This window comes from Apodemus sylvaticus, chromosome 22, assembly GCF_947179515.1.
Source record: "Apodemus sylvaticus chromosome 22, mApoSyl1.1, whole genome shotgun sequence".
Lineage (NCBI taxonomy): Eukaryota > Metazoa > Chordata > Mammalia > Rodentia > Muridae > Apodemus > Apodemus sylvaticus.
In genome coordinates this window covers 18,820,919-18,845,121 of record NC_067493.1, presented here as the reverse complement: position 1 = coordinate 18,845,121, position 24,203 = coordinate 18,820,919, and the positions used below count along the sequence as shown (strand labels likewise).

General features: G+C 42.9%; 2 protein-coding genes and 1 non-coding gene across 3 annotated transcripts in view; all 3 read left to right on the top strand.

Annotated features, from left to right (window-relative positions):
- Insr (insulin receptor) overlaps positions 1-24,203 on the top strand; it is a 900,533-nt gene that overhangs the window by 234,164 nt on the left and 642,166 nt on the right. The gene's annotated exons all lie outside the window — the stretch shown is intronic.
- LOC127672442 (uncharacterized) lies at positions 6,223-8,768 on the top strand. The gene is made up of 5 exons (XM_052167603.1): positions 6,223-6,354; positions 6,541-6,743; positions 7,279-7,326; positions 7,856-8,052; positions 8,317-8,768. The coding sequence occupies exons 1-5, from the start codon at positions 6,223-6,225 to the stop codon at positions 8,766-8,768; spliced, it is 1,032 nt and encodes a 343-aa protein (XP_052023563.1).
- LOC127673456 (small nucleolar RNA SNORA17) lies at positions 23,149-23,280 on the top strand. The gene has a single exon (XR_007975185.1). It is a non-coding gene; the product is annotated as a small nucleolar RNA SNORA17 (small nucleolar RNA).

Sequence of the window (24,203 nt, the reverse complement as noted above, 5' to 3'; positions counted from 1 at the left end):
TATCATCTGCAAATAGTGACACTTTGACTTCTTTTCTGGTTTGTATTCTCTTGATCTCTCTTAGTTATCCTCCTGCTCTGGCTAGAACTTCGAGAACTATTTTGAAAGAGTGGGCAACCTTATTTTGTCCCTGATTTTAGTGGAATTGCTTTACGTTTCTCCCCATTTGACTATTGGTTTTATTGTGTTTAGGCATGCACCTTTAATTACTGATCTTTCCATGACTTTTTACATGAAGGGGTGTTGAATTTTGTCAAAGCATCTAGTGAAATGGTAATGTGTTTATTTTTCTTTCAGTTTGTTTATATGGCAGATTATGTTGACAGATTTTTATATAGTAAACCATCCCTGCATCGCTGGGATAAAACCTACTTGATCATGATAAATGATTTTTTATGTTTTCCTGGATTCAGTTTGCAAGTATCTTATTGAGTATTTGGGCACCAATGTTTGTAAGAAAAATTGGTCTGAAGTTCCTTTTCTTTGTTGATTCTTTGTGTGGTTTAGATATCAGGGTGACTACGGCCTCAGAGAATGAGTTTTGCAGTATTCCTTCTGTACCTGTTTTGTGGAATAGTTTGAGGCTACGGCCTCAGAGAATGAGTTTGGCAGTATTCCTTCTGTACCTGTTTTGTGGAATAGTTTGAGGAGTATTAGTACTAGCTCTTCTTTGAAAGTTTCAGGGAATTGTGCACAAAAGCAGTCTCCCTGTGAACTTTTGTTGTTGTTGGACTTTTAATGATTGCTTCTATTTCTTTAGAAGTTGTTGGGGTGCTTAAATAGTTTACATGATCTTGATTTAACTTTGGTAACTTGTATCTATCTAGAAAATCATCCATTTCGTTAAGATTTTCCAATTTTGTGGAATATAAGCTTTTGAAATAAGACTCAATGATTGCTTGAATTTCTTCTATGTCTGTAGTTTTATATCTCCCTTTTCATTTCTGATTTTCTTTATTTGGGTACCGTTACTCTTTTGATTAATTTGGCTCAGAGTTTGTCTATCATGTTGATTTTATCAAAGAATCAGCTCTTTACCTTGCTGATTCTTTGTATTGTTTTATTTGTTTCTAACTGATTGATCTTGTCCATTATTTTTATTATTTCCTGCCTTCTACCCCTCTTTGATGTTATTGTTTTTTTTCCATGAAAACATTTTTTATTGGATATTTTCTTTATTTACATTTCAAATGTTATCCCCTTTCCTGGTATCACCTCCTAAAACACCCTATCCCATATCCCCTCCCTCTGCTCACCAACCCACCCACTCCCGCTTCCCTGTCCTGGGAGCATCATACTGGGACATCAAGCCTTTTCAGGACCAAGGGCCTCTCCTCCCTTTGATGACCAACAAGGCCATCCTCTGCTACATATGCAGTTGGAGCCATGGGTCCTTCCATATGTATTCTTTGGTTGATAGTTTAGCCCCTGGGAGCTCTGGGGGTACTGGTTGGTTCATATTGTTGTTCCTCCTATGGGGCTGCAAGCACCTTCAGCTCCTTGGGACCTTTCTCTAGCTCCTCCATTGGGGAACTTGTGCTCAGTCCAAAGGTTGGCTGAGAGCACCCACCTATGTATTTGTCAGGTACTGGAAGAGCCTCACAGGAGACAGCTATATCAGGGTCCTGTCAGCAAGCACTTGTTGGCATCCACAACAGTATCTGGGTTTGTTGACTGTATGTGGAATGGATCCCCAGGTGGGGCAGTCTATGGATGGTCTTTCCTTCAGTCTCTCCTCTACACTTTGTCTCTGTATCTCCTTCTGTGGGTATTTTGTTCCCACTTCTAAGGACCAAAGTATACTTTGATCCTCCGCCTTCTTCTTGAGCTTTGTTTGGTCTCTGAATTGTATCTTGGGTATTCCAAGATTCTGGGCTAATATCCACTTATCAGTGAGTGCATACTGTGTGTGTTCTTTTGTGACTAGGGTACCTCACTCAGGATGATAGTTTCTACCTCCATCCATTTGTCTAGGAATTTCATGAATTCATTGTTTTTAATAGCTGAGTAGTATTTCATTGTGGAAATGTACCACATTTTCTGTATCCGTTCCTCTGTTGAAGGACATCTGGGTTCTTTCCAGCTTCTGGCTGTTATGAATAAGGCTGCTATGAACATAGTGGAGCATGTGTCAGTATTACATGTTGGATCATCTTCTGGGTATGTGCACAGGAGTGATATAGCTGGGTCCTCTGGTAATACTAAGTCCAATTTTCTGATGTACCACCAAACTGATTTCCAGAGTGGGCTTTTTTTTCTCTAGAACTTTCAGGTGTACTTTAAATTGCTGGTGTGAGAACTCTCTAATTCCTTTATGAAGGCACTTGAGTGCTGTGAACTTTTCTCTTAGCAGTGCTTTCTTTGTGTGCCACATGCTTGGGTATATTATGTCCTGGTTTTCATTGAAGTCTAGAAATTCTTTATTTCCTGATCGAGATTTCAATCCCCCACTCTCCCCAACTAACAGATCATTCAGACAAAAACTAAACAGAGAAATAATGAAACTAACAGACATTATTAATCAAATGGACCTAATAGGTATCTATAGATCACTCCACCCAAACCCAGAAGAATATAACTTCTTCTCAGCACTTCATGGATCCTTCTCCAAAATTGACAATATAGTTGGTCACAAAGCAGGAACCCTCATGAGAGGACCCTAAGTTGGGGTATGGTGACCTCGGAGCACATTATTTGTTCCTCTTTCCAGTGTGCTGACTAGAATCACATCTCCTTTCCTTGCTACTTTTTGTTTTTTCTTTGTTTTTTGATCTTGAGAGAGTCCATTATATAGCTTGACTCTGCTGGAACTCATTATGTAGAATTCACAGGCATCCACCCGCCTCTGCCTCCTGAGCACTGGGGAAAAGTCGCTCAGTACCATAACCAGGCTCTTTCTGTTCCTCACTTTTGTCAAACCATGGAAAATTGTTTGCCACACTCTAGGTTCATAGGGCTGTCAGGGCACAGACTCTGACCCTAAAAGCCCTGGAGGCTTCCCTGTCTATATGCCCTCTGGTGGATGTCAGGGGGACAGGAGCAGATATTTGAGGAGCTGGGGTGTCAGGAAACAAGCATTTCTGGCTGGTGGCTGGTGGCATCCTGGATCAGAGAAGCCGCAACAGTTTCCCTGGGATGCTCAGCCTTTCTCCTGTGGCTCCCCTGGGAAAACAGAAGGAGCCAGACAAGATGGAGCTGGTGTCTCAGCCCCACCTTGTGTAAGTTAACATGGACTTTATATGAACACAGATTGGAAAGGAGCTGTCAACCAGACCTACCCAGAATATATAAGGGGATTCCATGGCCTTGAACACGGGACATGCCCCAGCATTCCTAGGTAAAGCTGAATCTGTCTGGAAATATGCCTCTGGAGAACTTCCATTAATTATCCTCTACAGCCTCTGCAGCAGAAAAGGAACTGTCAGTGCTGGTCAGGCTCATGCTTCTGCAGGAGATGGGATTGGCAACTTTCACAGCAGCAGGGCCCCTTGCTCTGCAGAGAATAAGATAACCTGAAAGGTACATTATCTGATTTCATCTTCACTGCCTATCAAGGGCATCCAAGACAGGAATGAAGCCCCTGCCCCAATCCTGTTCTGTTGAGATAGCTGCAGTGGTCACTCCAAGCCCCATCCCTATCTGAAATGTCACTAAGTTGCTAGCACACAAGTCAGGGAGGCCCTCCTTGTGCTTTCATGGAGAACCACCGCCCTCTAGTGGCCACAGATGCAGCATTCTATTCTTGGGAAGAGACTCAGGCACTCAGTCCATTTTTGTCAACTAACCTGTTGTTAAAGATATTGCCAGATGCTGGAAAGAACCCAGGTATCCTTCAACAGAAGAGTGCATGCAAAAAATGTGGTATATCTACACAATGGAGTACTATTCAGCCATTAGAAACAATGAATTCATGAAATTCTTAGGCAAATGGATGGAGCTAGAGAACATCATACTAAGTGAGGTAACCCAGACTCAAAAGGTGAATCATGGTATGCACTCACTAATAAGTAGATATTAACCTAGAAAACTGGAATACCCAAAACATAATCCATACATCAAATGAGGTACAAGAAGAAAGGAGGAGTGGCCCCTTGTTCTGGAAAGACTCAGTGAAGCAGTATTCGGCAAAACCAGAACAGGGAAGTGGGAAGGGGTGGGTGGGAGGACAGGGGGAGAGAAAGGGGCTTATGGGACTTTCGGGGAGTGGGGGGCTAGAAAAGGGGAAATCATTTGAAATGTAATTAAAAAAATATATAGAATAAAAAAATTAATGAACCAAAAAAAGATATTTATCCCTCCTCACATTGCTACTGGGAGAGAATTTGTACAATTTCCTGTGTGCACAATTTATCAAACCTTAGTTAAGCATAAAAAAACATATGTTCTCCAAAGTAAGTCAGGCTCTATTAGTATAACCAGAGTAGGCTGTACAAATCATTTGTTCTAGAACTTTCTATTGCCTATGACCAGGAGTACTGTGCTTCCCCCCTTGAAGCTGTTGGGTTTTTTTTTTTTTTTTACTGCCCCACAGCATGACTGGCTTCTAAGGCCAGGCTCAGAGAGGCCTTCTAGTGGGTCTCCACCACCATGTTGTGGGGAAGCCAGACCACTGCTCTCCCAGCTGGCAGACAATATACAACCCCTTGGCAGGCCAAACTCATGTAGACTTTGGACCTTTGAGACCTCATCTGGTGGGAAGCCCATCTGTATCCTGGGGTCCATTCTATCAATCTGCAATGAGCTCTCACAGAATAGGGATGGTCATCACCTCACATTGCTAATATGCGATGGTTTTGATATAATTTAATAAAGAGAGAGAAATTAATGACACTCACTACCATGTTATATCCGATAACCCAGCTGGAAACTTTCTGCTGGGTGACACTGGACACTATTGTGATTTGTACCATGGAGTACTCTGACTAGTAAATCACTAAAAATGATCCTGAGAGATGGCTCAACTGTTAAGGGCACTGGCTGCTAGGGCAGAGGACCTGGGTTCAATTCCTTGCACCCACCAGGCAGCTCGGAACCATACATCCTTCTGTCCCCATTGGATTCCATTGATCCCTTTACCTCCAAAGAGAGTTTCATGCTGTGTATACCAATAAGAATTTTTGATATTTCTATAAAATCTAGGAACCACAAACTCCTCTCTTTTTCCTTCCTTCATTGTCTGTTTTTGCACAGAAGGATTACTTTTTTCATTTCCCTTCAACCATCTGAGACTGAGCTATGAATATATTTTAAAGTACTCATCAAAGATTTAGGATATGGAAGGTCTTCCAAAGTCTTCGTGTTAGTGCATTGTTTTTTCTCAGGGTAGGGAATGTTGTTTTGTGCAGTGCATGTGGGACACCCTGAAAACCAGAACCTTGTCAGTTATTGTCTGGGAACAAAGAAGAAGCACTCTGTTGCCTGTGGAAGCCCAAGGGGAAAAAACTCTAGGACACATAGAAAAAGATAAAAGCCCTGGCCACTCCCTTAAGACAAAGCCACATTAAAAAAATGAAAACATGCACTTTGCTAAAGTTTGTTACCCCATCACTAACCTCTACCAAATGATTATTATGCCCACCTAGGATGGCCTGTTCTACACTGACATGTTCCTGGGCATAGGTAAATGGAATATCGGTGTGTCCCTGGGCTTGTGCATGTGTGTGTGTGTGTGTGTGTGTGTGTGTGTGCATATCCTTTTGTGTGCACATGTGTATGTGAATGGGTACAAGTGCTCATGTGTGCCTTTACCTCTTGTAACACTATTAGGATGTTTCAAAGGTATAGGGCATTGGTGATTTTATACACATGATGACATACTAGGAAGCCCATTTTCAGGGAACATGTCAGGATGGTGAGAAGACCCTAGGAACAAAATGCTTTTTGGGGATGCTTGTGGTACAGAGGGGATGGTTTGGCAACTTCTGCCTGCCTTCTCAAAACTGAGGGTCACCCTGATGCCAGGCTTCCCAGGACAGTGTAGCGACATGAGCTTATGGACACCACTGTGTCAAATTGTACACATAGAAACAAAAGGACAGCAGTTTGCGGTACTGGTAACCACTAGAGAAAGCCTATGATGAGGGGTTCACACTGGAGGACCTCAGGAAGTGATCTCACTTACTTAACGGTGCAGATGGAACTCAGAATGCAGGTTACCAGGTAACCAGAGGCCAACAGTAGCCTTACCTGACTTATTTGTCTAGAGGTGCTTGAGACAGAAGGATGTTCTCTTGTTTCTGGCGTTCAAGTGGCGCTGACCACAAAAAAGCCAAGAGTGGTCGCCTTGGCCACATTTGGAGACGTTGGATACACCCTCTGACACACTGCTGGCGTGTATCCCGCAGGGATCCTGAGGTAACAGGCGAGAGCCTTTAGCAGGGAACTTTCTGGTTGGTCCTCCTGAATCTCTGAGGTCCCTGACTGGGTGTCTGTTCCTGTGAGATACTAAGGAACATTCTTTTATGCTCACTCTTCAGGGTACAGTAATGGATTGCTGATTTCTCTCAGAGTTTGTACATTTAAACACCTTTGCCTTCCTAGGTCTGTCCTCAGAATAAAAAGAAGACAGACTCTCTGCCCAAGCCCCCCAGGTTCAACTATAGAACCACAGAATATATTGAACAAATGGTAGAGTATTTACCAACTGCAGTTCGGTACAACGACCACCTCTCGATCAGCATTTTTCTTACTGTTTACCACAAGTATGTTACCACCTGGGAGGTGCTGGACCTGATAATGACAATGTGAGTGGCTACAGGCAACATGGGTTTAGGATGGATGTGCTCTTCTTCAGGCCTCTGTGCTCCCTTAGAACAAGGTTTATTGTACCCTGGCAGTGTTGGTCCTGGATCTGGGTCTGCAAAGTGACATGGCCACATGTGGGGTTGGGGTCCTCTGGTTTGTGTCTTTCACTGTCCCCAGAGAGTGTCAAACACTTCCCTTACTTGTACCTTGGGTAGAGCTGTTTTCCCATTTGTATAAAAGGTTCTAGGCCCTATCAGACCTATATGGGATTAATGGAATCAGACAAGGGTCCCTGGGGGACCACCCAAGAAGCCTGGAACCAAGCAAGAGCCCTAGTAGGGAGCAGTGAGGCTTCCACACATTGACTGAACATCTCATGACACAGGACCTCAGCATGGAAGTCAGAGCAGGGCAGAGAGCACCCAGGATCCCCACTCCCTTTCTAGATTCTTCAGATTCAAGTAGCTCCCTGTAGATCTATTAGTAGTCCGGGAAACAAGGCCTTAAGTGTGACACCCTGATATAATGCCACAGGTATGCATCCTTCCAGCCTGACTCACTGGAGGACCAGCAAACAAAGAGGTGAGTGGGTTTCAGGTGAAATTGAGGTAAGAGACAATCTGTGCAGTGGGATGTGGTCGGGGATGGGGAGAGAAAAGGGAGGTAAGGGCCCATCTGTGGTGTGTGTGCAGAGGAGGGTGGTAAGGGCCTTTGTGTACCATGGGGTGGTTGGGGTTAGTGCTGAGGGCTAAAGGCTTGAAAGGTGCCCTGCTTTGGGGATCACCACTAGAGGGATGGTACTTGAGAGGTCACCTGTTGGTGGATAAAAATGGAGGTCTCCAATGGACTCCATGGTTCTGAGGAGCAGAGGCAAGGATGGAATATGAAGGGCCCTGTTTGAATCCATCACCATTAAAGCCCAGTACCATCTTTCATCCAAGAGACACAATGTGTCTGGAGCCCTCTCCACATAACCTCTCACTCCTGACCACTATTCCTATGAGTAGGCAGGGTGGCAGTTACTGCCTCATCTGATGGGGGCCACGGCTCCACTGGTGAAGCAAGGCCAGGCTTCTGACTCCACTTCCCTCCATCCTCCTCTTCCCCACAGCGACATATTCAGTTTTCTATCCCGCTGGTTTGAGAAATTTCCTGATAGTTTCAGTAAGGACCCAGACATGGCCGTCGTCAGGCGATTAATGACCTACGTGAAGCTCAATGTGCCTTCCGAAGAAGTACATGCCCGAGCCACGGAGCTGCTCTCAGTACTGGAGGAGGAGGAGGCCAAAAAGATAAAGCTTGAGAAAGGTGAGGAGACCTGGAGTGGGTTGCCTGGCAAGGTAGGATGGAGTTTTTGTGATGGGTTCCACCAGGGAATTCTCCAGAGCTTTGACCTGAAGCCAGGGCTGCACAACAGTCAGGTAAGATGTCCCACTGTGAGTAGAGGACCGGGGATACTCTGGCATGAAAAGGTCTTGTATGACCATCAATGCCATCTTGGAAACTCACCCCATCCTAGGTCTTCACTGAAATCCCTTCTCCTTCTCCCCTTAGCTTGTGCAACAACACCAGCAGAGCCCCCAGTGCAGGATGCCTCAGTGATGCAAGAGAGTCTGACGGTGAGGCCAACTTCTGAGGCAGAGCCACAGGGAGACCTGCCACCCCGAGAGGACACTGCGCTCTTGGAAACAACACCTCTGGAACCATTTGAGCCAGAAGCTGGTCCAGTGCAGCTTCCAAGTTCAGATCCAGCTCTGCCCACATCACCTGATACACAGTCACCTATAGATGTATCTGCAGATGTGTCTGCAGATGTGTCTGCAGTTATGGCCGCAGATATGGCCACAGATGTGTCTGCAGATGTGTCTACAGATGTGTCTGCAGTTGTGTCTGCAGATATGGCTGCAGATGTGTCTGCAGACGTGGGTGCCAATGTTTCAGCTTCTGGGCACCTATTTCTACATTCTGTTGTGCAATTAGGTGAACCAGAATGTTTTTTTCCTCTGCCTGAGGTGGATATATAGCTAGGAAAACTATCTTGTGATTTGTAATCAGCAGTGGTTCCCACCTGAGCTGTTTTTATATCTTTAAAATATCTCCTTTTATTTGTTTATTTTCTTTCATATTGTTGCTTTGATTGTTGAATTTTTATTTATGTTTGGATTTTAATAAAAATAATCTCTTTATTCATCTTAAATTATATAGTTCATTTCCTAAGTGGTACAATCTACTCTTGTCTACCTGTAGACTGCATCTCTGAGACAAGCAGGTCAATCACAGGAAGGAAGCCCTGGCAGGCCACCTGGATATAGGTAAAGCAAGCCACTGATGTTGCAGTAATTGGGCAAATACAAACAGTGCTGAACAGTATAAACTATGTGACTGTGACCTGGAGGTCTTGGTCTCAGCAGTGCCCCTAACAGTTAGGGACACAGATTCTAGAGCCCCATATCACAGCTCATGGATAGAGGTCTCTACTTTCTGGGGTTTTTGAAATTAGCAGCATAGGAATTATAAGCACATTCCAACTGACTACTATGGACAGCAGGGGAATTCTTATGCAAAAGTCCCTATGGCATTCTGAGGGACCCAGCAAACAGTTCATATCAGGAATTAGGAGATGCCTCCTTCTCATTCCTGCCTGGGTTTCTGCCCTGTCTTCACTTCATGATGGACAGTAATCTGAAAGTGAGATAAATCAAGGCTTTTCTGAAATGGTTTTTGGTCAGTGTTCTAACACAGCAATAGAAAAGAAAACTAAGAGACCCTAGCATGAGGCAGGAGCCCCTAGCTCAATGCTAAGCCAGTTTTATGGCTTGGTGAGCACTGGATTCAGAGAGAGTACAGCTCAACAAAAACTAAGAACAGAGGGACTGGGGAAGAATCCTCATGTCAAACTCCTGCTTCCACCCACATGGACATAGAGATGAACACAGACACACAAGTTCACACATACAATACGCATGCACATAGACATACACATACACAGACATGGTAAAATTTCCAGAGTTACAGCTATGATCCAAAGTGACTATTGCTCCAGATTTGTCTATTACATTGATTCAATATCTCTGTATGCCAACTTTTTCTTAAAACAGATGAAGTATCTAGCTTTAAGCTGGTAGCATGATAAGAAAGACCAAGATGCAGAAACCAGGCTTCCAAAAATAATATTGCTGGGTTTACTGTAAAAATGATCTCTTGGGGCTAGAGAGATGATTCAGATGATAACAACACTGGCTGCTCTTCTCAAGGAAGACACTGTCCCCAGTACCCACATGGTTGTTCACAACTATCTGGAACTCCAGTTCCAAAGGATATGACTCCTCCTTCTGGCCTTTGTGGGCACTGCATGCATGCAGTACACAGATGTTCATTACAGGTAAACCACTCATATACAAAAAGCAATTTTTAAAAACATCTCTTATAGATGACTCCATGAATTATTATTTTTATTCCTGAATATGATTTTCCCAATACAGTATCTTACAGACTGGTGTGGCTTTTAAATATAAGTGGGTTAAAATGAAGTACAAACAAAGGTGACATTCCTCAGCTGTTCTGATTGGTATTCAAATGCTCACTAGCTACAGCAGGTAAGGTACATGTGGGCATGCTTTGTCAGGAAGTCCTTCTGTTTCCTCAGTGTTCAAAAAGCAGAAACTAAAGGTGGTCAAGCTTTTCTTTCATTTTAAGAATTTATTTATGTGCATTAGTGTTTTGCCTGCATGTATGTCTGCACAGAGGGGCCAGATCACCTGGAACTGGAGTTACAATGGGTTGTGAGCTGTCATGTGGGTGCTGGGACCTGAACCCAGATCCTCTGGAAGAGCAGCCAGTGCTGTTAACGGCTGAGACATCTCTCCAGTGCCCACTCAAATTTCTCAAATGTGTCACCTGGCTTTGACCATTCTCAACTAAACATTTTCTAGCTAAAGTTATACATCCAAAGTATTCATGAGCATCATCATAAAAAATCACTAATTATTAAATAATCTAATTTGAAAAATTGAATATAAAAATGCAATTTTGAAAAAAACTGAGTGTGTGCTGCCTAAATTCTGTAATCTGATAATAAGCTTCTAACGATATTATATTTTGTCTTAGAAAAAAAAAGCAATCTCTATTTTGCACATCCTCAGTAGTTTTTCTTTACCAAACTGTAGTGAGAATGCACATACTTGTACACACATGGCTGCATAAACAGACAGACAGACATATATGAGACATACATGTACATATGCAGACACACCCATATACACATATGCACATATATATGTATACACTGAAACTCATGAATACACAAAAAGACACAATTTACCCAAACATACATGCACAGACACAGATATACATGCTTGCACACACAAACACATATTTACACAAACATACGTATATACATATATGTAGGCATTCATGTACACATGCATATATCTAGACACACTTATATACATATATACATAAACCGAGACACACTTATGCATACATATATGTAGACATTCATGTACACATGCATATATCTAGACACACTTATATACATATATACATAAACCGAGACACACTTATATACAGACACATGTATATGTATATGTATAAGCATATGTATATGCATATGTATATATTACGCATACACGGACTCTCTGAACATGCAGACACACATGCATGCACACACATATGCACATGTGGGAGCCAAACACAGACACACTTCATCTGTAGCCCATTGGTCCTGCACCATACTGCTGTCCCTGAGCTGTGACTCTCTTTGGAGATGCTCCTCATCCTTCTACATCCATCTTTGGTCCTGATCTGTGATGGGAGAGCTTATCACACATACCTCCTGGAGTTGCTGCAGTGATTACCTGAGATCTGGGCATCTCACCTGACGATGAATGGGAGAAATATTACTAAATATCAAGCCTTGGGGAGGGAGTAATGAAGACAGGTCCAATGCATGTAATTTCACATTAACCACAGAAAGCAGCTTGCAAGCAGAAATGTGTAAGCTTCTGGACTTAGAACAAGGCTATGACTGATTAAAAAAAGGCGGGCTTATACTGGACCCACCTGACCTGTCTGTCCAATGCATACATTTATTGTATCCTGTCTCATCTAATATTGAGATGGGTTCATGGAGCATGCTTAGTTTAGCAAATCAGAACTTGCACGCTCAGATAGAAAAATCCCAGTTGAGTAGTAGGTAAGGCAACATCAGTGGGTTTAAGTCTTGGGCTCCAAACCCATCTCTGGGGTGTCACCACATCTTAACATGTACATGTTAGCTACTCACATAGGAAGAACAATGGGGATCCCAGACACCACCTCTGTGCCTGAGACCAAAAACTCACAAAAGGGAAGCAGCTTCACTAATAGCCATTTTGACCACTTGGAACATGGTCTCTTGGCATCAAGATTTTCTTAGAGGAAACTGTCTGAAACAGTGTCACGATCTGGAGGATGAAGAGACTTACCGAAAACAACAGGCTGCAAAGCTGAGGAAACAGGTTCAGACCAGCTGGCTGTAGAGTCCAGAAAACTTTTGCTCAGGTCTGCTCACTGCTACTGCTTAGTGCTCTTTCTGGAATGTAAGTCACAGGGCTGTGAGGCTGGTGTGAAGTTTGGCGAGATGATGCAGTTCCAGTCCAGACGTCCTTTGGTGATGAGCAATAATGTGAAAGGGTAAGCTGAATAAATCCTTGTCCCCCACAACCTGATTCTTGGTCATGATGTTTGTGCAGGAATACAAACCCTGATTAAGACAGTTCCCATTTTAATGACTTGATGCCAGGAAATGTTCAAAGAATACAAAACAAGGAACAAAGAATTGGCAAAATAACAAGAACTGAATACAATTAAATGAAAAAGAAATGACTTAGTTATATGGGAGTGATTTTCCTTGAAGGAGAAAGCAATAATATTCAACAACCATTTTTACAAAGATTGTTAATTATGTGTACTTATGAGGTCTGTGTGGATAGGTATACATGAGTGCAGTACCCACACGGGCCAGAGGAGGGCACCCAATCCCCTGGAGCTGGAGTTTCAGGTGCTTGTGAGCCAGCTGGCATAGGCTCTGGGAAAGAACTCAGCTCCTCTGGAAGAGCAGTAGATGACCTTAACCACTGAGCTAGTTCCCCAGCCAACCTCAGCACATCTTTTCAAGCTAAAAATGTGACTAGAACTCCTGGAATTAGTAAGTGTCTCTGTACCTCCAGATGCTATGTCCAGACCAAAAAAAAAAAAAAAAATCCTAATGTAATGAGAAAAACCCAAGCTTGGGCCTCTTAAAATACTGCTGCACGTTGAAGGAGAGTTCACAGTCTCACTTTACAAAAACACCTTGACCCAGATTCATGTTTGATTTAGAAAAACTCAACTTTATTGGTTCCTTTCCAAGTAGTAGACTGTAGAATCCAAGAATAAAATTACTGTGCTTCAATTTCCCTTAGAAGGAGTTTACAGATGAATCAGGACTCTCTCTCTCTCTCTCTCTCTCTCTCTCTCTCTCTCTCTCTCTCTCTCTCTCTCTCATCTATCTATCTATCTATCTATCTATCTATCTATCTATCTATCTATCTATCTCATTCTCATTTACCCCAATAACTTAATGAAGTCTGTAGAAGACTGGTCCCTGCCTCTCCCTGTAGGAAAAGTTTACATTTTTCAGCCACACAAGTATGTCTCCCCTAGATTCCAAACATTTTTGGATAAGAAATGCAACTCCAAACTTTACTGAAAATTCCATAAGGGCTTATTTTTTTTGGTGGTGATTGTGGTGGTAGTGGTGTGTGTATATGTGTGTGTGTGTGTTTAAAATATTCTACTCAAATTAGTGGTGATGGTGATGGTGGTGGTGGTGACGGTGGTGTGTGTGTGTGTGTGTGTGTGTGTGTGTGTGATTGTTAAAATATTCTACTCAAAGAAATCTGTATAAAGAACCAAATACCAAGATAATCTGTGCCCACGTGAATCTTTTCATTTCTTTTCTAAACTTATTTTCAAGTGAAAAGTCTATTAGTTGGTGTCCAACTCTAGAATATGGTTCAGAGAGAGAGAAGAAGGTTCATGCTGTGTAGCCCAGGATAGCATTAGACTTGTGATCCTGCTGCCTCAGAGTCCCAGGCCTGTACTTTCATACTGGACTTGAAATCTATGGAAAAGAAATCAGATTCTAGCCTGGACTACATAGCAAGATGCTAGCTCAAGGGCCTGGAGAGATGGCTCAGCAGTTAAGGGCACTGAGTGCTCCTTCAAAGGTCCTGAGTTCAAATCCCAGCAACCACATGGTGACTCACAACCATCCTTAATGAGATCTCATACCCTCCTCTGGGGTGTCTGAAGACAGGTACAGTGTACTTACATATAATAAATAAATAAATCTTTTCATAAAAAGATGCTGTCTCAAAAACAAAACGAAACATGAACATACACACAAACATAAAAATCTAGATTATTTATTTATTTATTTATTTATTTATTTATTTATTTATTGTTTCGAGACAGGGTTTCTCTGTGTTGCCTTGGCTGTCCTAGAAGTCAATCTGTAGAACAGGCTGGCCTCAAACTCAGAAATACACCTGCCTCTGCCTCCCAGAGTGCTGGGATTAAAGGCATGTGTCACCACTGCCTGACTACCTAGATCATTTTATAACCTGTTTTCTACAGAGGAGATATTTAAGTTGTGTGCAGGCACTCACCCCACCCATTTGCTTTAACCCACTTCTGTCTGAGAAAATAAAATATGAAACTCTCACTTCTTTGGACAGAAAGGAATCTCAGTAGATCAATGTTTGGGGTTAAGGTTAATAGAATTTTTAATGTTGCCAAAGAAAAGGTTACAGATAAATGCCCAATGGAAGAGAGGTAGCTTAAAATGTCTTTGATGTCCCTCTTGAGAAAGATTGCTTTATGGTGAATTCAGTTGGAGTGCTGAGCCCAGAGAGCAAAGGTTTTCATGTTAATTACCCCAAGATGAATTCATGTGCGCAGTGCCCACAGACACACATGCACATGCACACACACACATGCACACGATGAAGTTTCTAGAAATCACTGCCTTCAAACCATGACAATTAGATCATAAACATCGAGGTGCTGACTTTGAACCCATGCAGTTCCCCGTTCTCCACAGCTATGTATTGGGAAACTCTGGGAAAGGTTTGAGGTTTGGAGCCATTCTGTTTATTCACTAGCCCTCATGAGAATAAACACATAAATGTCTATCTTTTTGTGATATTTACAAATCTGTTTATATTTTGAAAACTTGACACTTTTCTTTTTGAGACTCTAAAGTGAGACTCAAAATATCACTTACTCAGCAACAGCATCAGTGCCAGTACGTGACACTCTCAGCCACAGCTCAGGGTAGAGGGTCCAGAATCTGGATTTTTTAAGTTATTTTTTTATATTTATTTAATGTATGTGAGTACACCATTGCTGTCTTCAGACACACAAGAAGAGGGCATCAGATCACATCACAGATGGTTGTGAGCCACCATGTACTTGCTGGGATTTGAACTCAGAACCTCTGAAAGAGTACTTGGTGCTCTTAACCTCTGAGCCATTTCTCCAGCCCCAGAATCTGGACATTTAACAAAATTCCATGAGGATTCATATTTTTACAGTTTTGGGTATGAAATATTTCTGACCCCTATCTTTGTTTTTAATAGCATCTCATTTCTGTCCTGCTTCGACTCCTGGGGAAATGTATGGATGTTTCTGTTCCTCAACTTGGCTCTTTGATTTAGGAGTCTAAGTAAGGACGCCACTGGCCCCCATCTCAGCTACCATGACAGGTGAAAGGACTCTCTACCATCTGCATCTTGAATGGAGCAGGGGCCTGTCACTCAGTGACAGCGATTGCCTAGCAGGGGCAGAGCTCTGTATTTAAACCTTAGCAAAGGAAAGGAAAAAACAGAGGGAAAAACCAAGCAGACTTGACTGAAATAAAGGAAGTTAAAAAATTAAATGAACAGAATTCAAGTGGTCACCTCCTGGGTAAATAAGTAACCTGGACTAATTAAGGAGTCTGATAAAATTGTTAAATTGTCTGGCAAATACAAATAATTCTACTAAAAAGATTATAAATTCCTTGGTAAGTAGTAATTGTAATTATATGGAATAAGGGGCTGGAGAGATGGCTCACTGGTTAAGAGCACTGACTGCTCTTCTGAAGGTCCTGAGTTTAAATCCCAGCAACTACATGGTGGTTCACAACCATCTGGAAAAGATCTGACACCCCCTTCTGGTGTGTCTGAAAACAGATACAGTGTGCTTACACACAATAATAAATAAATCTTAAAGCCAAGGGGAGTGGGGTCAACCAGAGCAAGTAAATTTCAATTCCCAGCAACCACATGATGGCTCACAAGCATCAGTACAGCTACAGTGCACTCACATCTATAAAATAAGTAAATCTTTACAAAAATTATATGTAATAAAAGATTTCCTGCTGTCCTAGAGTGTCCCAGAATGACAATTTTCCATGATGTAAACATGTAAGCACATTTAAATACACACACACACACACACACACACACACACACACACACACACACACACACATTCATATCCTTGTACACACATTCCTGTATTGTAATAGGTGCCAATTACTTGGTGGTTATTTTTATTAAAAGACAAGAAACCTTCCATAAAATAACTTATGTCAAAAAACTCTTCACAGTTTTAACAGTAAAAACTGAAGAAAACCCTTCCAAATAAAATCAGGTTTTTTTAAGAACATGGGCCAAAAGCAACTTCTGGGATAGCAAGATGGCTCAGCAATTAAAAGGCGCTTGCCACCAAGCCTAACAACTCAGGTTCAATACCTAGAAGCTACATGTAGAGGGAGAGACCTGAAATTGGAATGCTCCAGACTGTCCTCTGGCCTACATACTTGTACCATGGTACACATGCACGAACACACTCGTACACAAATTAATGTAAGAAAACTTTAAGCAACCACTGAATACTTATACCAAGACCATTTCAACCAGCGACCCATGTACACAAACATTTACCCACATTGGTTGTTGGTCCACACGTAATTTTAGATGGGAAACTTTTTCTTAATTATAGACCCCTGATTATGTGTGCAAAGGCAGCGTTCTTTGGAATGAAGGATTTAGATGACATTATGTAGGGGCAGGGAAGGAACAGTGGAGAGCCTGCCTTCAGTTCTAGTCCACCCTGCAGTTCAGAGGTCTCAGCCTGCTTCTTTACTTCCTCTGAAACTCAGATTCTCTCGCTGCAAAGGTTTGTTTTCACAGTTACATTTTAAAAGAAAGAAAGGAAAGCTAGTAAAGCAGCAGCTTTGTGGTTGAGAACACACATGGGCCAGGCAAACCTGACTGTTCTCCTGTGCATCCTACTAGAGAGGCACAAACGAGAGCTCTCATTCCCATAAAGCATCATCTGCTGCTTTAAGGACCCATTATATTTCCCTGCTCATGTCTAAACTAAAGTACTGGGGCTACAAAGATGGCTCAGGGGTTAAGAGCACTGACTGCTGTTGCGGACGACCCAGGTTCTATTCCCAGCATCCACATGGAGGCCCACAAACATCTGTAACTTCAGCTCCAGGCCAGGTGGATCCCTGTGGCCTCTCATGGCACCTGCACACCTAGGTATGAAAGTTGTAAGTCAAATGGATACATAAATAACATATTTAAGTAAATGAATATAAAGACTCACCCTTTTCTTTCTACCAAGCCCATCCTGCACTCAAAATAAATGTTTTGAAGCTGTCAGCTGGACGGGGTTGATCATGCAGGGCTGAAAATCCTTTCCCACTTCTTCAATATTTAATTTCTTTTCATGCAGCCATGGGTTTGGCATGCAGGCTTTGGAGACTGGTCCTAAAATCACAATGGCCATACTGGTTGGGACAAGTCTTTGAGGGGGATCTTTTCCAAATGACCCCACCACCACCACCAAGGGCCCTGAAATACTGGTCTTGATGTGCTATTCAGGAATCCTTCAACTTCCTGTATAGACACAGCCATGAGCCCATTGCAAACAGAGGGACAGTGTTTGTGTCTGTATCCATCTGCTTTCACAGAAAATGACCTTGTTCAGTATTTTAAGTTGCTTCTTCTAGTAATTTCCCAGACAAACCTTTGCTTTCTGAATGCAGGCAGCAGAGTCCCTGTTGCACTGAGGATGTCTTGTGGTGAAAGGAAATTAAACTTTTCACCAACAGAAAGGTGGTCATTCTTCTTGTGAGCACACAGGACACAGCTGGAACACATCAGTCATGGTAGCTGGGCATTCCACAAACATCGTGGATAAGGTAGGTGTCTACCTGCTTCAGATGCATTTTGTGTTACCAACAGCATGAACCAGAAAATTTTCCATTTATAATATTTTATTAATTCTATTCATCTTAACCAAGAATAAGAATGTATTCAGAAACAGGGATATGAAAGTGTTGCTTGTATATTCTACATAGTGCCACACCCATTTATTATATCATAACACATTAAAAATAAATATTATCTGATTTTGATAGATACTACTAATATTTTCTCTTTTGTTTTCTGAAAACTGCCAGACTAGAGTTTTAAAAATCACAATGACAATAATCAGTGCTATCTCATGTGTAATTGAAACATTATTTTCATGACTCACTTTAGAAAGGATATTTCAAAACCTGTATTGAAAAATGTCTCTTTTAATAATAGGTTTAACATGGCAATATTGCAAGTAGTGATCTAACTACCACAGTTAGCCATGCACACCAAACTGTAACACAGAGAAACTGCAAAGTGATTCTTACCAGCAGTCACTGCTGCTGAAAGTAAAGCAAGAATAAAGTAGTTCATGCCTCAGTTACTAGCAAATTATTACTGAGTTCGTGAAAATAAACAAAAGCCCTTCAAAATGTAATTATATAAACGCCAGTCCTGTTAGATAAATACAGAATGGAAGATCTACCTTGATTTAAAAAAAATGTTCAAAAAACGTAGTTCCTTCTCCAATTTCCTTTAAAACTCTGATTTATTTCTAAGCCTAGGTTAAAAATTCTGAGACTAGTAAACATTTCCTGGCCATATGTGGTCCCAGTACACCCTCAAAACAAACAAACCAACAAACAAATCCTAACTCCCAAACCAAAAAACAGAATTCTGAGCCAAGAAGTCAATTTTTTTAAAACACTGGTAACTTGATTCCCACTGTCAACATGAATCTAAAAGATGTCACCGCTTCTGCTTGAGAGATCTAGTGTAAAGAATTTAAGGGAAGGAAATCACTGGCTGTCCTGGGCAATAGGGCCACTTAGTATAGTCAGCATCCCATGGGGAGAAGGCTGCTATGTGTCCCTGGGAGACTGAGCTCTCTGAGACAGCGTGGAAGGGACGCACCTACAGCAAATGAGGCAGAGGGCTTTCTGGATCTCTTGGTTTCTGAAAGAATGTATGACAGGGTTGATGATTGACTTTTAGGTGGTGGGCAGCATTAACCTGCACACTGCACCGGAATACTGTGGACAGCTGGGGATGCTTATGTGAATGTCCCTATGCAGCTATGAGGGACCCACCAAACAGTACATATCAAGGATTGGGAGGTGCTATCAGTATGGCACCTGCTGAGAAAGTGTAGAGTCCTGAGCTGTGATCCCCATTATTCACATAAAAAACTGGTGTGATCATGTGCATTGGAAACCATGTGTGCTTATGTTTTGTTTAGTTTTGGTTTTAGTTTTGGTTTTGCCCCATCTAAGATTGCTCTGGGATACAATGGTACCTGTCACCCACATACACACACAGACACACACATACATATGCACACACATACACACACACACAAACATGCATATCCAAGTGCACACACAAAATTTGGCTTTCAAATTACTGAAACACACAACCCATGCCTCAAACAACTTAAAACTTTATTCTGGAGCCAAATATGAATATTCATAGCCACTAAACTGTACACCTCCTGTATGTGGTAACATTTTGAAGTTTTCATAGGATCTAAACAAGTCTCTGGGCTGGAGAGAGGGCTCAGCAGTTAACTGCACTGGCTGCCCTACTTAAAGACTACGGACAGTACCTCCCACCATTTCACATGGTTAGCCCTATAAAACGAAAAGTCTGCCCTGTGGTAGACTGGGCACCTGGGGGACATCCTCTCCCACCCCCTCACACAAGACTTAAAGACTTGGGTTTAGTTCAGCACACATATGGTTGCTCACAACCACCTGTCACTCCAGTTCCAAGAGATTCCATGTACTCTTCTGACCTCTGAGGGCCCTGCATACATGTGATGCATCAGCATACATGCAGAAAAAAACACCCATACACATAAAAGAAAAATAAAACTTTTATCTTAACCTTTACAGATACTTTGTGAGTCTCACATCTGGCACCCCAGTACCATTCATCTCACTTTGCCTGTATCCCCCCTCCATCCTTGCAACATTCCCCCTAAAATTAACGCACAAATAAAAATGAATAACACCAAACATAGAAAACATCTCATTATGGAAGCTGTAGAGTGTCACTGAGTGTCCCTCAGTATACCTGCTGTCCACAGATCTTCACACGTCAATGTTCATTGCATTGAGTCATTGTCTGGCTGGAGGACTCTGGTTTCTGTGACACCATCAGTCTTGGATCCTCCCCGGGACTCCTCCTGGTTTTCCTGTTGTTGCCCTGTGTCATGGAGATCCTACAGCTTTGGATTGGCAGGACCAACCCTTTCAGACTCTCCAACACTTTACAGATGATACACGTGTGGAAGTGGAAGGGCTGAATCAGGGCCAGGGTGGCAGTTGAGGTGGTCACAACCAGAGTGAGCTCCTCATCCCTGCTGTGGTGAGGCCACCCAAGGCTGCCATCAGCAGGAGGCTGGTGAGCTCTCCAGTTATGTCCTGGTCAGCTCTCCAGTTCTCATGCCCTGGTCAGTTCTCCAGTTCTCATGCCCTGGTCAGCTCTCCAGTTCTCATGCCCTGGGGCCAACTCACCCCACCCAGGCCTCCAGAGCCAGCTCCACTGTGCTGCCCAGGCAAGAAGTAGAGCCTCTTCTCCCAGGGGCTACAGCCAGTGAAAGGCAAGGCTAGCTCTTCCAATTTCATGACTTCAGGGACAGCTCTCCTGACCAACGAAGGTGGTGAGGGGTTGGGGGAGGATGTCACCAAGGTACCCAGTCTACCACAGGGCAACCTTTTTGTTTTTAGGGCTAGCCATGCTAAGCTGTGGGAGGTACAATCTCCAGGGTGATGAGCCTGGTTTATGCAGAGCAGGACAGTGGTGGTGCACGCCTTTAATCCCAGCACTTCGGAGGCTGAGACAGTCAGGAGGATTTTTGAGTTTGAGGCCAGCCTGGTCTACATACAGACTGAGTCCTTGGACAGCCAGGGCCATACAAAGGAACACTGTCTCCAAAAACAAAAAAGAAAAGAAAAGAAATGTAGCTGATCCTGAACCTGGGAGCAAGTCAGGGAAACAGCTTTCTCCCCATGGAGTCTGCTTCAGTTCCTTCCTCCAGGTTCCTGCCTTAGTCTATCATTAATTCCTTTGATGTTGTACTGTTACCTGCAAAGGAATCTAAATACACCTTTCCTCTCCAGGTTGCTTAGGGTCATGCTGCTTATTGCAGCAACACAGAGCAAGCTAGAACACAACATATCTTAAAAACAGGGAGATAAGTTAGCCATATTTTTAGTCCTTAGAATACAGAATAACATCCCAGAGGAAGGCAAGTTATTTGACAGGCAGAATGGTGTACAGAGTGGGAGTTGTCACTTCTTATATTCAAAATTTTCCCTTGAGCAACTGGAACCATCTTGTAGAACCAGAATCAAGACATGACTGAAGAGATGACAGCTTGATCAGAACTGTTTAATTATGTATATCTTGTCCATTAAAATTGTTTTTGTCCTTATTTTAACTTCAGTCACATAGCCACAAAGACACCCACAAACACACACACACATGCACACGTGCACACACAAATAGAGAGAAAGACATGAACATATTCACACATACAAACAGAAACACACATACACAAATTCCCACATACACACATACTTGCATACACACACAGACATGGATACTTACACAGACATGCACATAAATACATAGACACACACTCAAAGATACACACATAAACAGACAGTCACAGACACACACACATTCACATACATACACACATTCACATACACACATTCATACCCACACCTCAAGAAACACACACTCATTCATGCCCACACTCACAAAAACAAACATACAGAAACACACACAGGTACACAGAGACACACACACACACACACACACACACACACCACACACACATCATTTAAAAGAAAAAGGAAAGCTCATATTATCCCTAAAGCAAAATCTAGAAGCTTCAGTCACCTCCACTTTTCTTGTCCTTTTACTCTACGGAGTCCTAGCGGTTCTGCTGCACCACTTGAGACAGTTACAGGGGTCTTAGGCTGACCTGCATTGAGATTTCTGTAACAATTGCACTACTCAATTGCTAGTGAAAAATACATTTTGAAAGAGCTCTAGCAGGCCTGGGCATGTCAAACCTGGCCTGGCCAGCCATGCCCTTCTCCCCCATTCCCTGTGCCTTGCTAAAAACCACTAGATTGCATTCCTAAAGCTAGATCAAAAGATCTGTTCCCTATTTGACCACTTCCCTCCTGAGATTGACTACCAATGTCAAATTGTCAAGGAGCTGAAGTCCAGGATTCAAAAGCTCCCTTTGGCTACCCTTATAAACATATCCAGTCAGAAGTAAACACCGAATCCTAACCCTAGATTAGGCAGTTCTTATCCTCTGCCTGCTGCCCCAGGCCCAATGGAAAGAGTAACCAGTGTCTCCTTACTGGTTCTCTCTCCTGCACTACTAATCTATTCTGTCTCCTACAGCATCATGGCAGCTCTCTTTGCCTCTCTCTTCTGTCCTAGTTTAGGGTTACTAAAGGTCCTGCCTTTCTCCATCGCCATTGGCTATTGGCCAATAGTTGAAGCTCCTTAGTTGATTGACCTTTTGAAGGTCTAGAGGAAGGTCTAGCCTTCACTCTCCATCTTTTACTGACAGTATAGAAGATGGAAAATGATCCAAGCTTCACGTTCTGGTCTGATAACTGGGTTCTAAAGGGATGACTCAGTTGGTAAAGGACTTACCATGCAAATGTGAGGACACGATTTTGATTCCAAGAGGCCATTGAGAAAACAAACAGAAAAAAGCTGGACTTGGTGCTAGATAGGAAACCAGGATGAGTGGATCCCAAGCACGCAGGTCAGTCTTAGGCAGTCTCAGGTCATTGCAGGATATTGGCCCCCCAAAATATTCCCTGAGGAATGACATTTGAGACTCCCTCTGGCCCACACATGCACACATAGGCACACACACAGAGACACACATACCCAGAATTGGCCAGTGAGACACATAAAATCTCCTGCCCATAGAGACATTGCATGCATGGCTGCTGTGTCACTTGTGCTTCACTAAGTGGCAGAGAGGAGAAAGGCTATGTCTATCCTCAGTGTTCTGCCCTGTGAAAATCTGAATGATTAGTAGCCTAACACTCCCTGAAGAAAGTGAGCCTGAAATGGCCACCAGCCATGCAGGTCGGGATGGGCTCCCAGGGCAAAGAGTGAGCCCAAGGGGAGACAAAACATTCCTGGGACTGCAGGTCTAGGGTGGGAGTGAGCCTGAGACATATGACCCCTGCCTGGGGCCACCTGAGTGGCCAAGCAAGGAGCAAGCCTTAGACAACCAGCAGTCCAGCCCCAGTGGGGCCCAAAAGAGGAGCTAGCCTAAGATGATCACCAGTCACTTGATGTGGGGTAAGCACAGGCATCCTCCATGCACGATGACCCGTGTCCAGAGTCATTATGCACAAATGGGGCAGAACACTACCCCTTGCTGGCTGCTGCATTGGATGGCCCAGCTGGGGCAGGGCAGGAGAGCTTCCCCTGGTGGTGCATGTGAGGGAGTCAGGAACCCTTGCAAGCAAACAATTGTGAACAAAAGGGTATATTGTGAGACACACTGTGACACACTACAACTTCCACAAGGAGACTTTCTTCTCTGTTGGGGGTGTAGTTTGCAAGGGAGGAGGGCATGTATGAGGGGACAGGGAAATGAGTGGGATTGGGGTGCATGGTATGACATTCTCAGAGAATCAATAAAAAGGTTTGAAATAAAAAAAACATTCTTTTATGTTTTTCACTAATTTTCCAAAGCTTTTGGCTATTTAGGAATTAACTTATCAAGCTCTGTTTAACTATCTTTCGTTGAGGTGTTTGAAATGACCTCTGTAAGAAACTCCTTTAATACCCTATGCCTCTGTGACTAGCAATGGATGAGGCTGTCCATCTAAACTTTATATATCTTGCACAAGTTTATATGGTTCTGCATCAGCTTAATAGATAAGAAACCAGTGAGTGCTATTTTATGAATATGTTAAAGTCTGCATTGTACCTGCACTCCCAACATACAAAATGGCC

What these genes read in the sequence shown, in the direction of transcription:
- LOC127672442 (XM_052167603.1), top strand. Translation starts at nt 6,223, where the DNA reads ATGTTCTCTTGTTTCTGGCGTTCAAGTGGCGCTGACCACAAAAAAGCC. An exon ending in CTGGACCTGATAATGACAAT is followed by an intron (nt 6,744 to 7,278) that starts GTGAGTGGCTAC and finishes ATAATGCCACAG; the next exon opens with GTATGCATCCTTCCAGCCTG. An exon ending in AAAGATAAAGCTTGAGAAAG is followed by an intron (nt 8,053 to 8,316) that starts GTGAGGAGACCT and finishes CAACAACACCAG; the next exon opens with CAGAGCCCCCAGTGCAGGAT.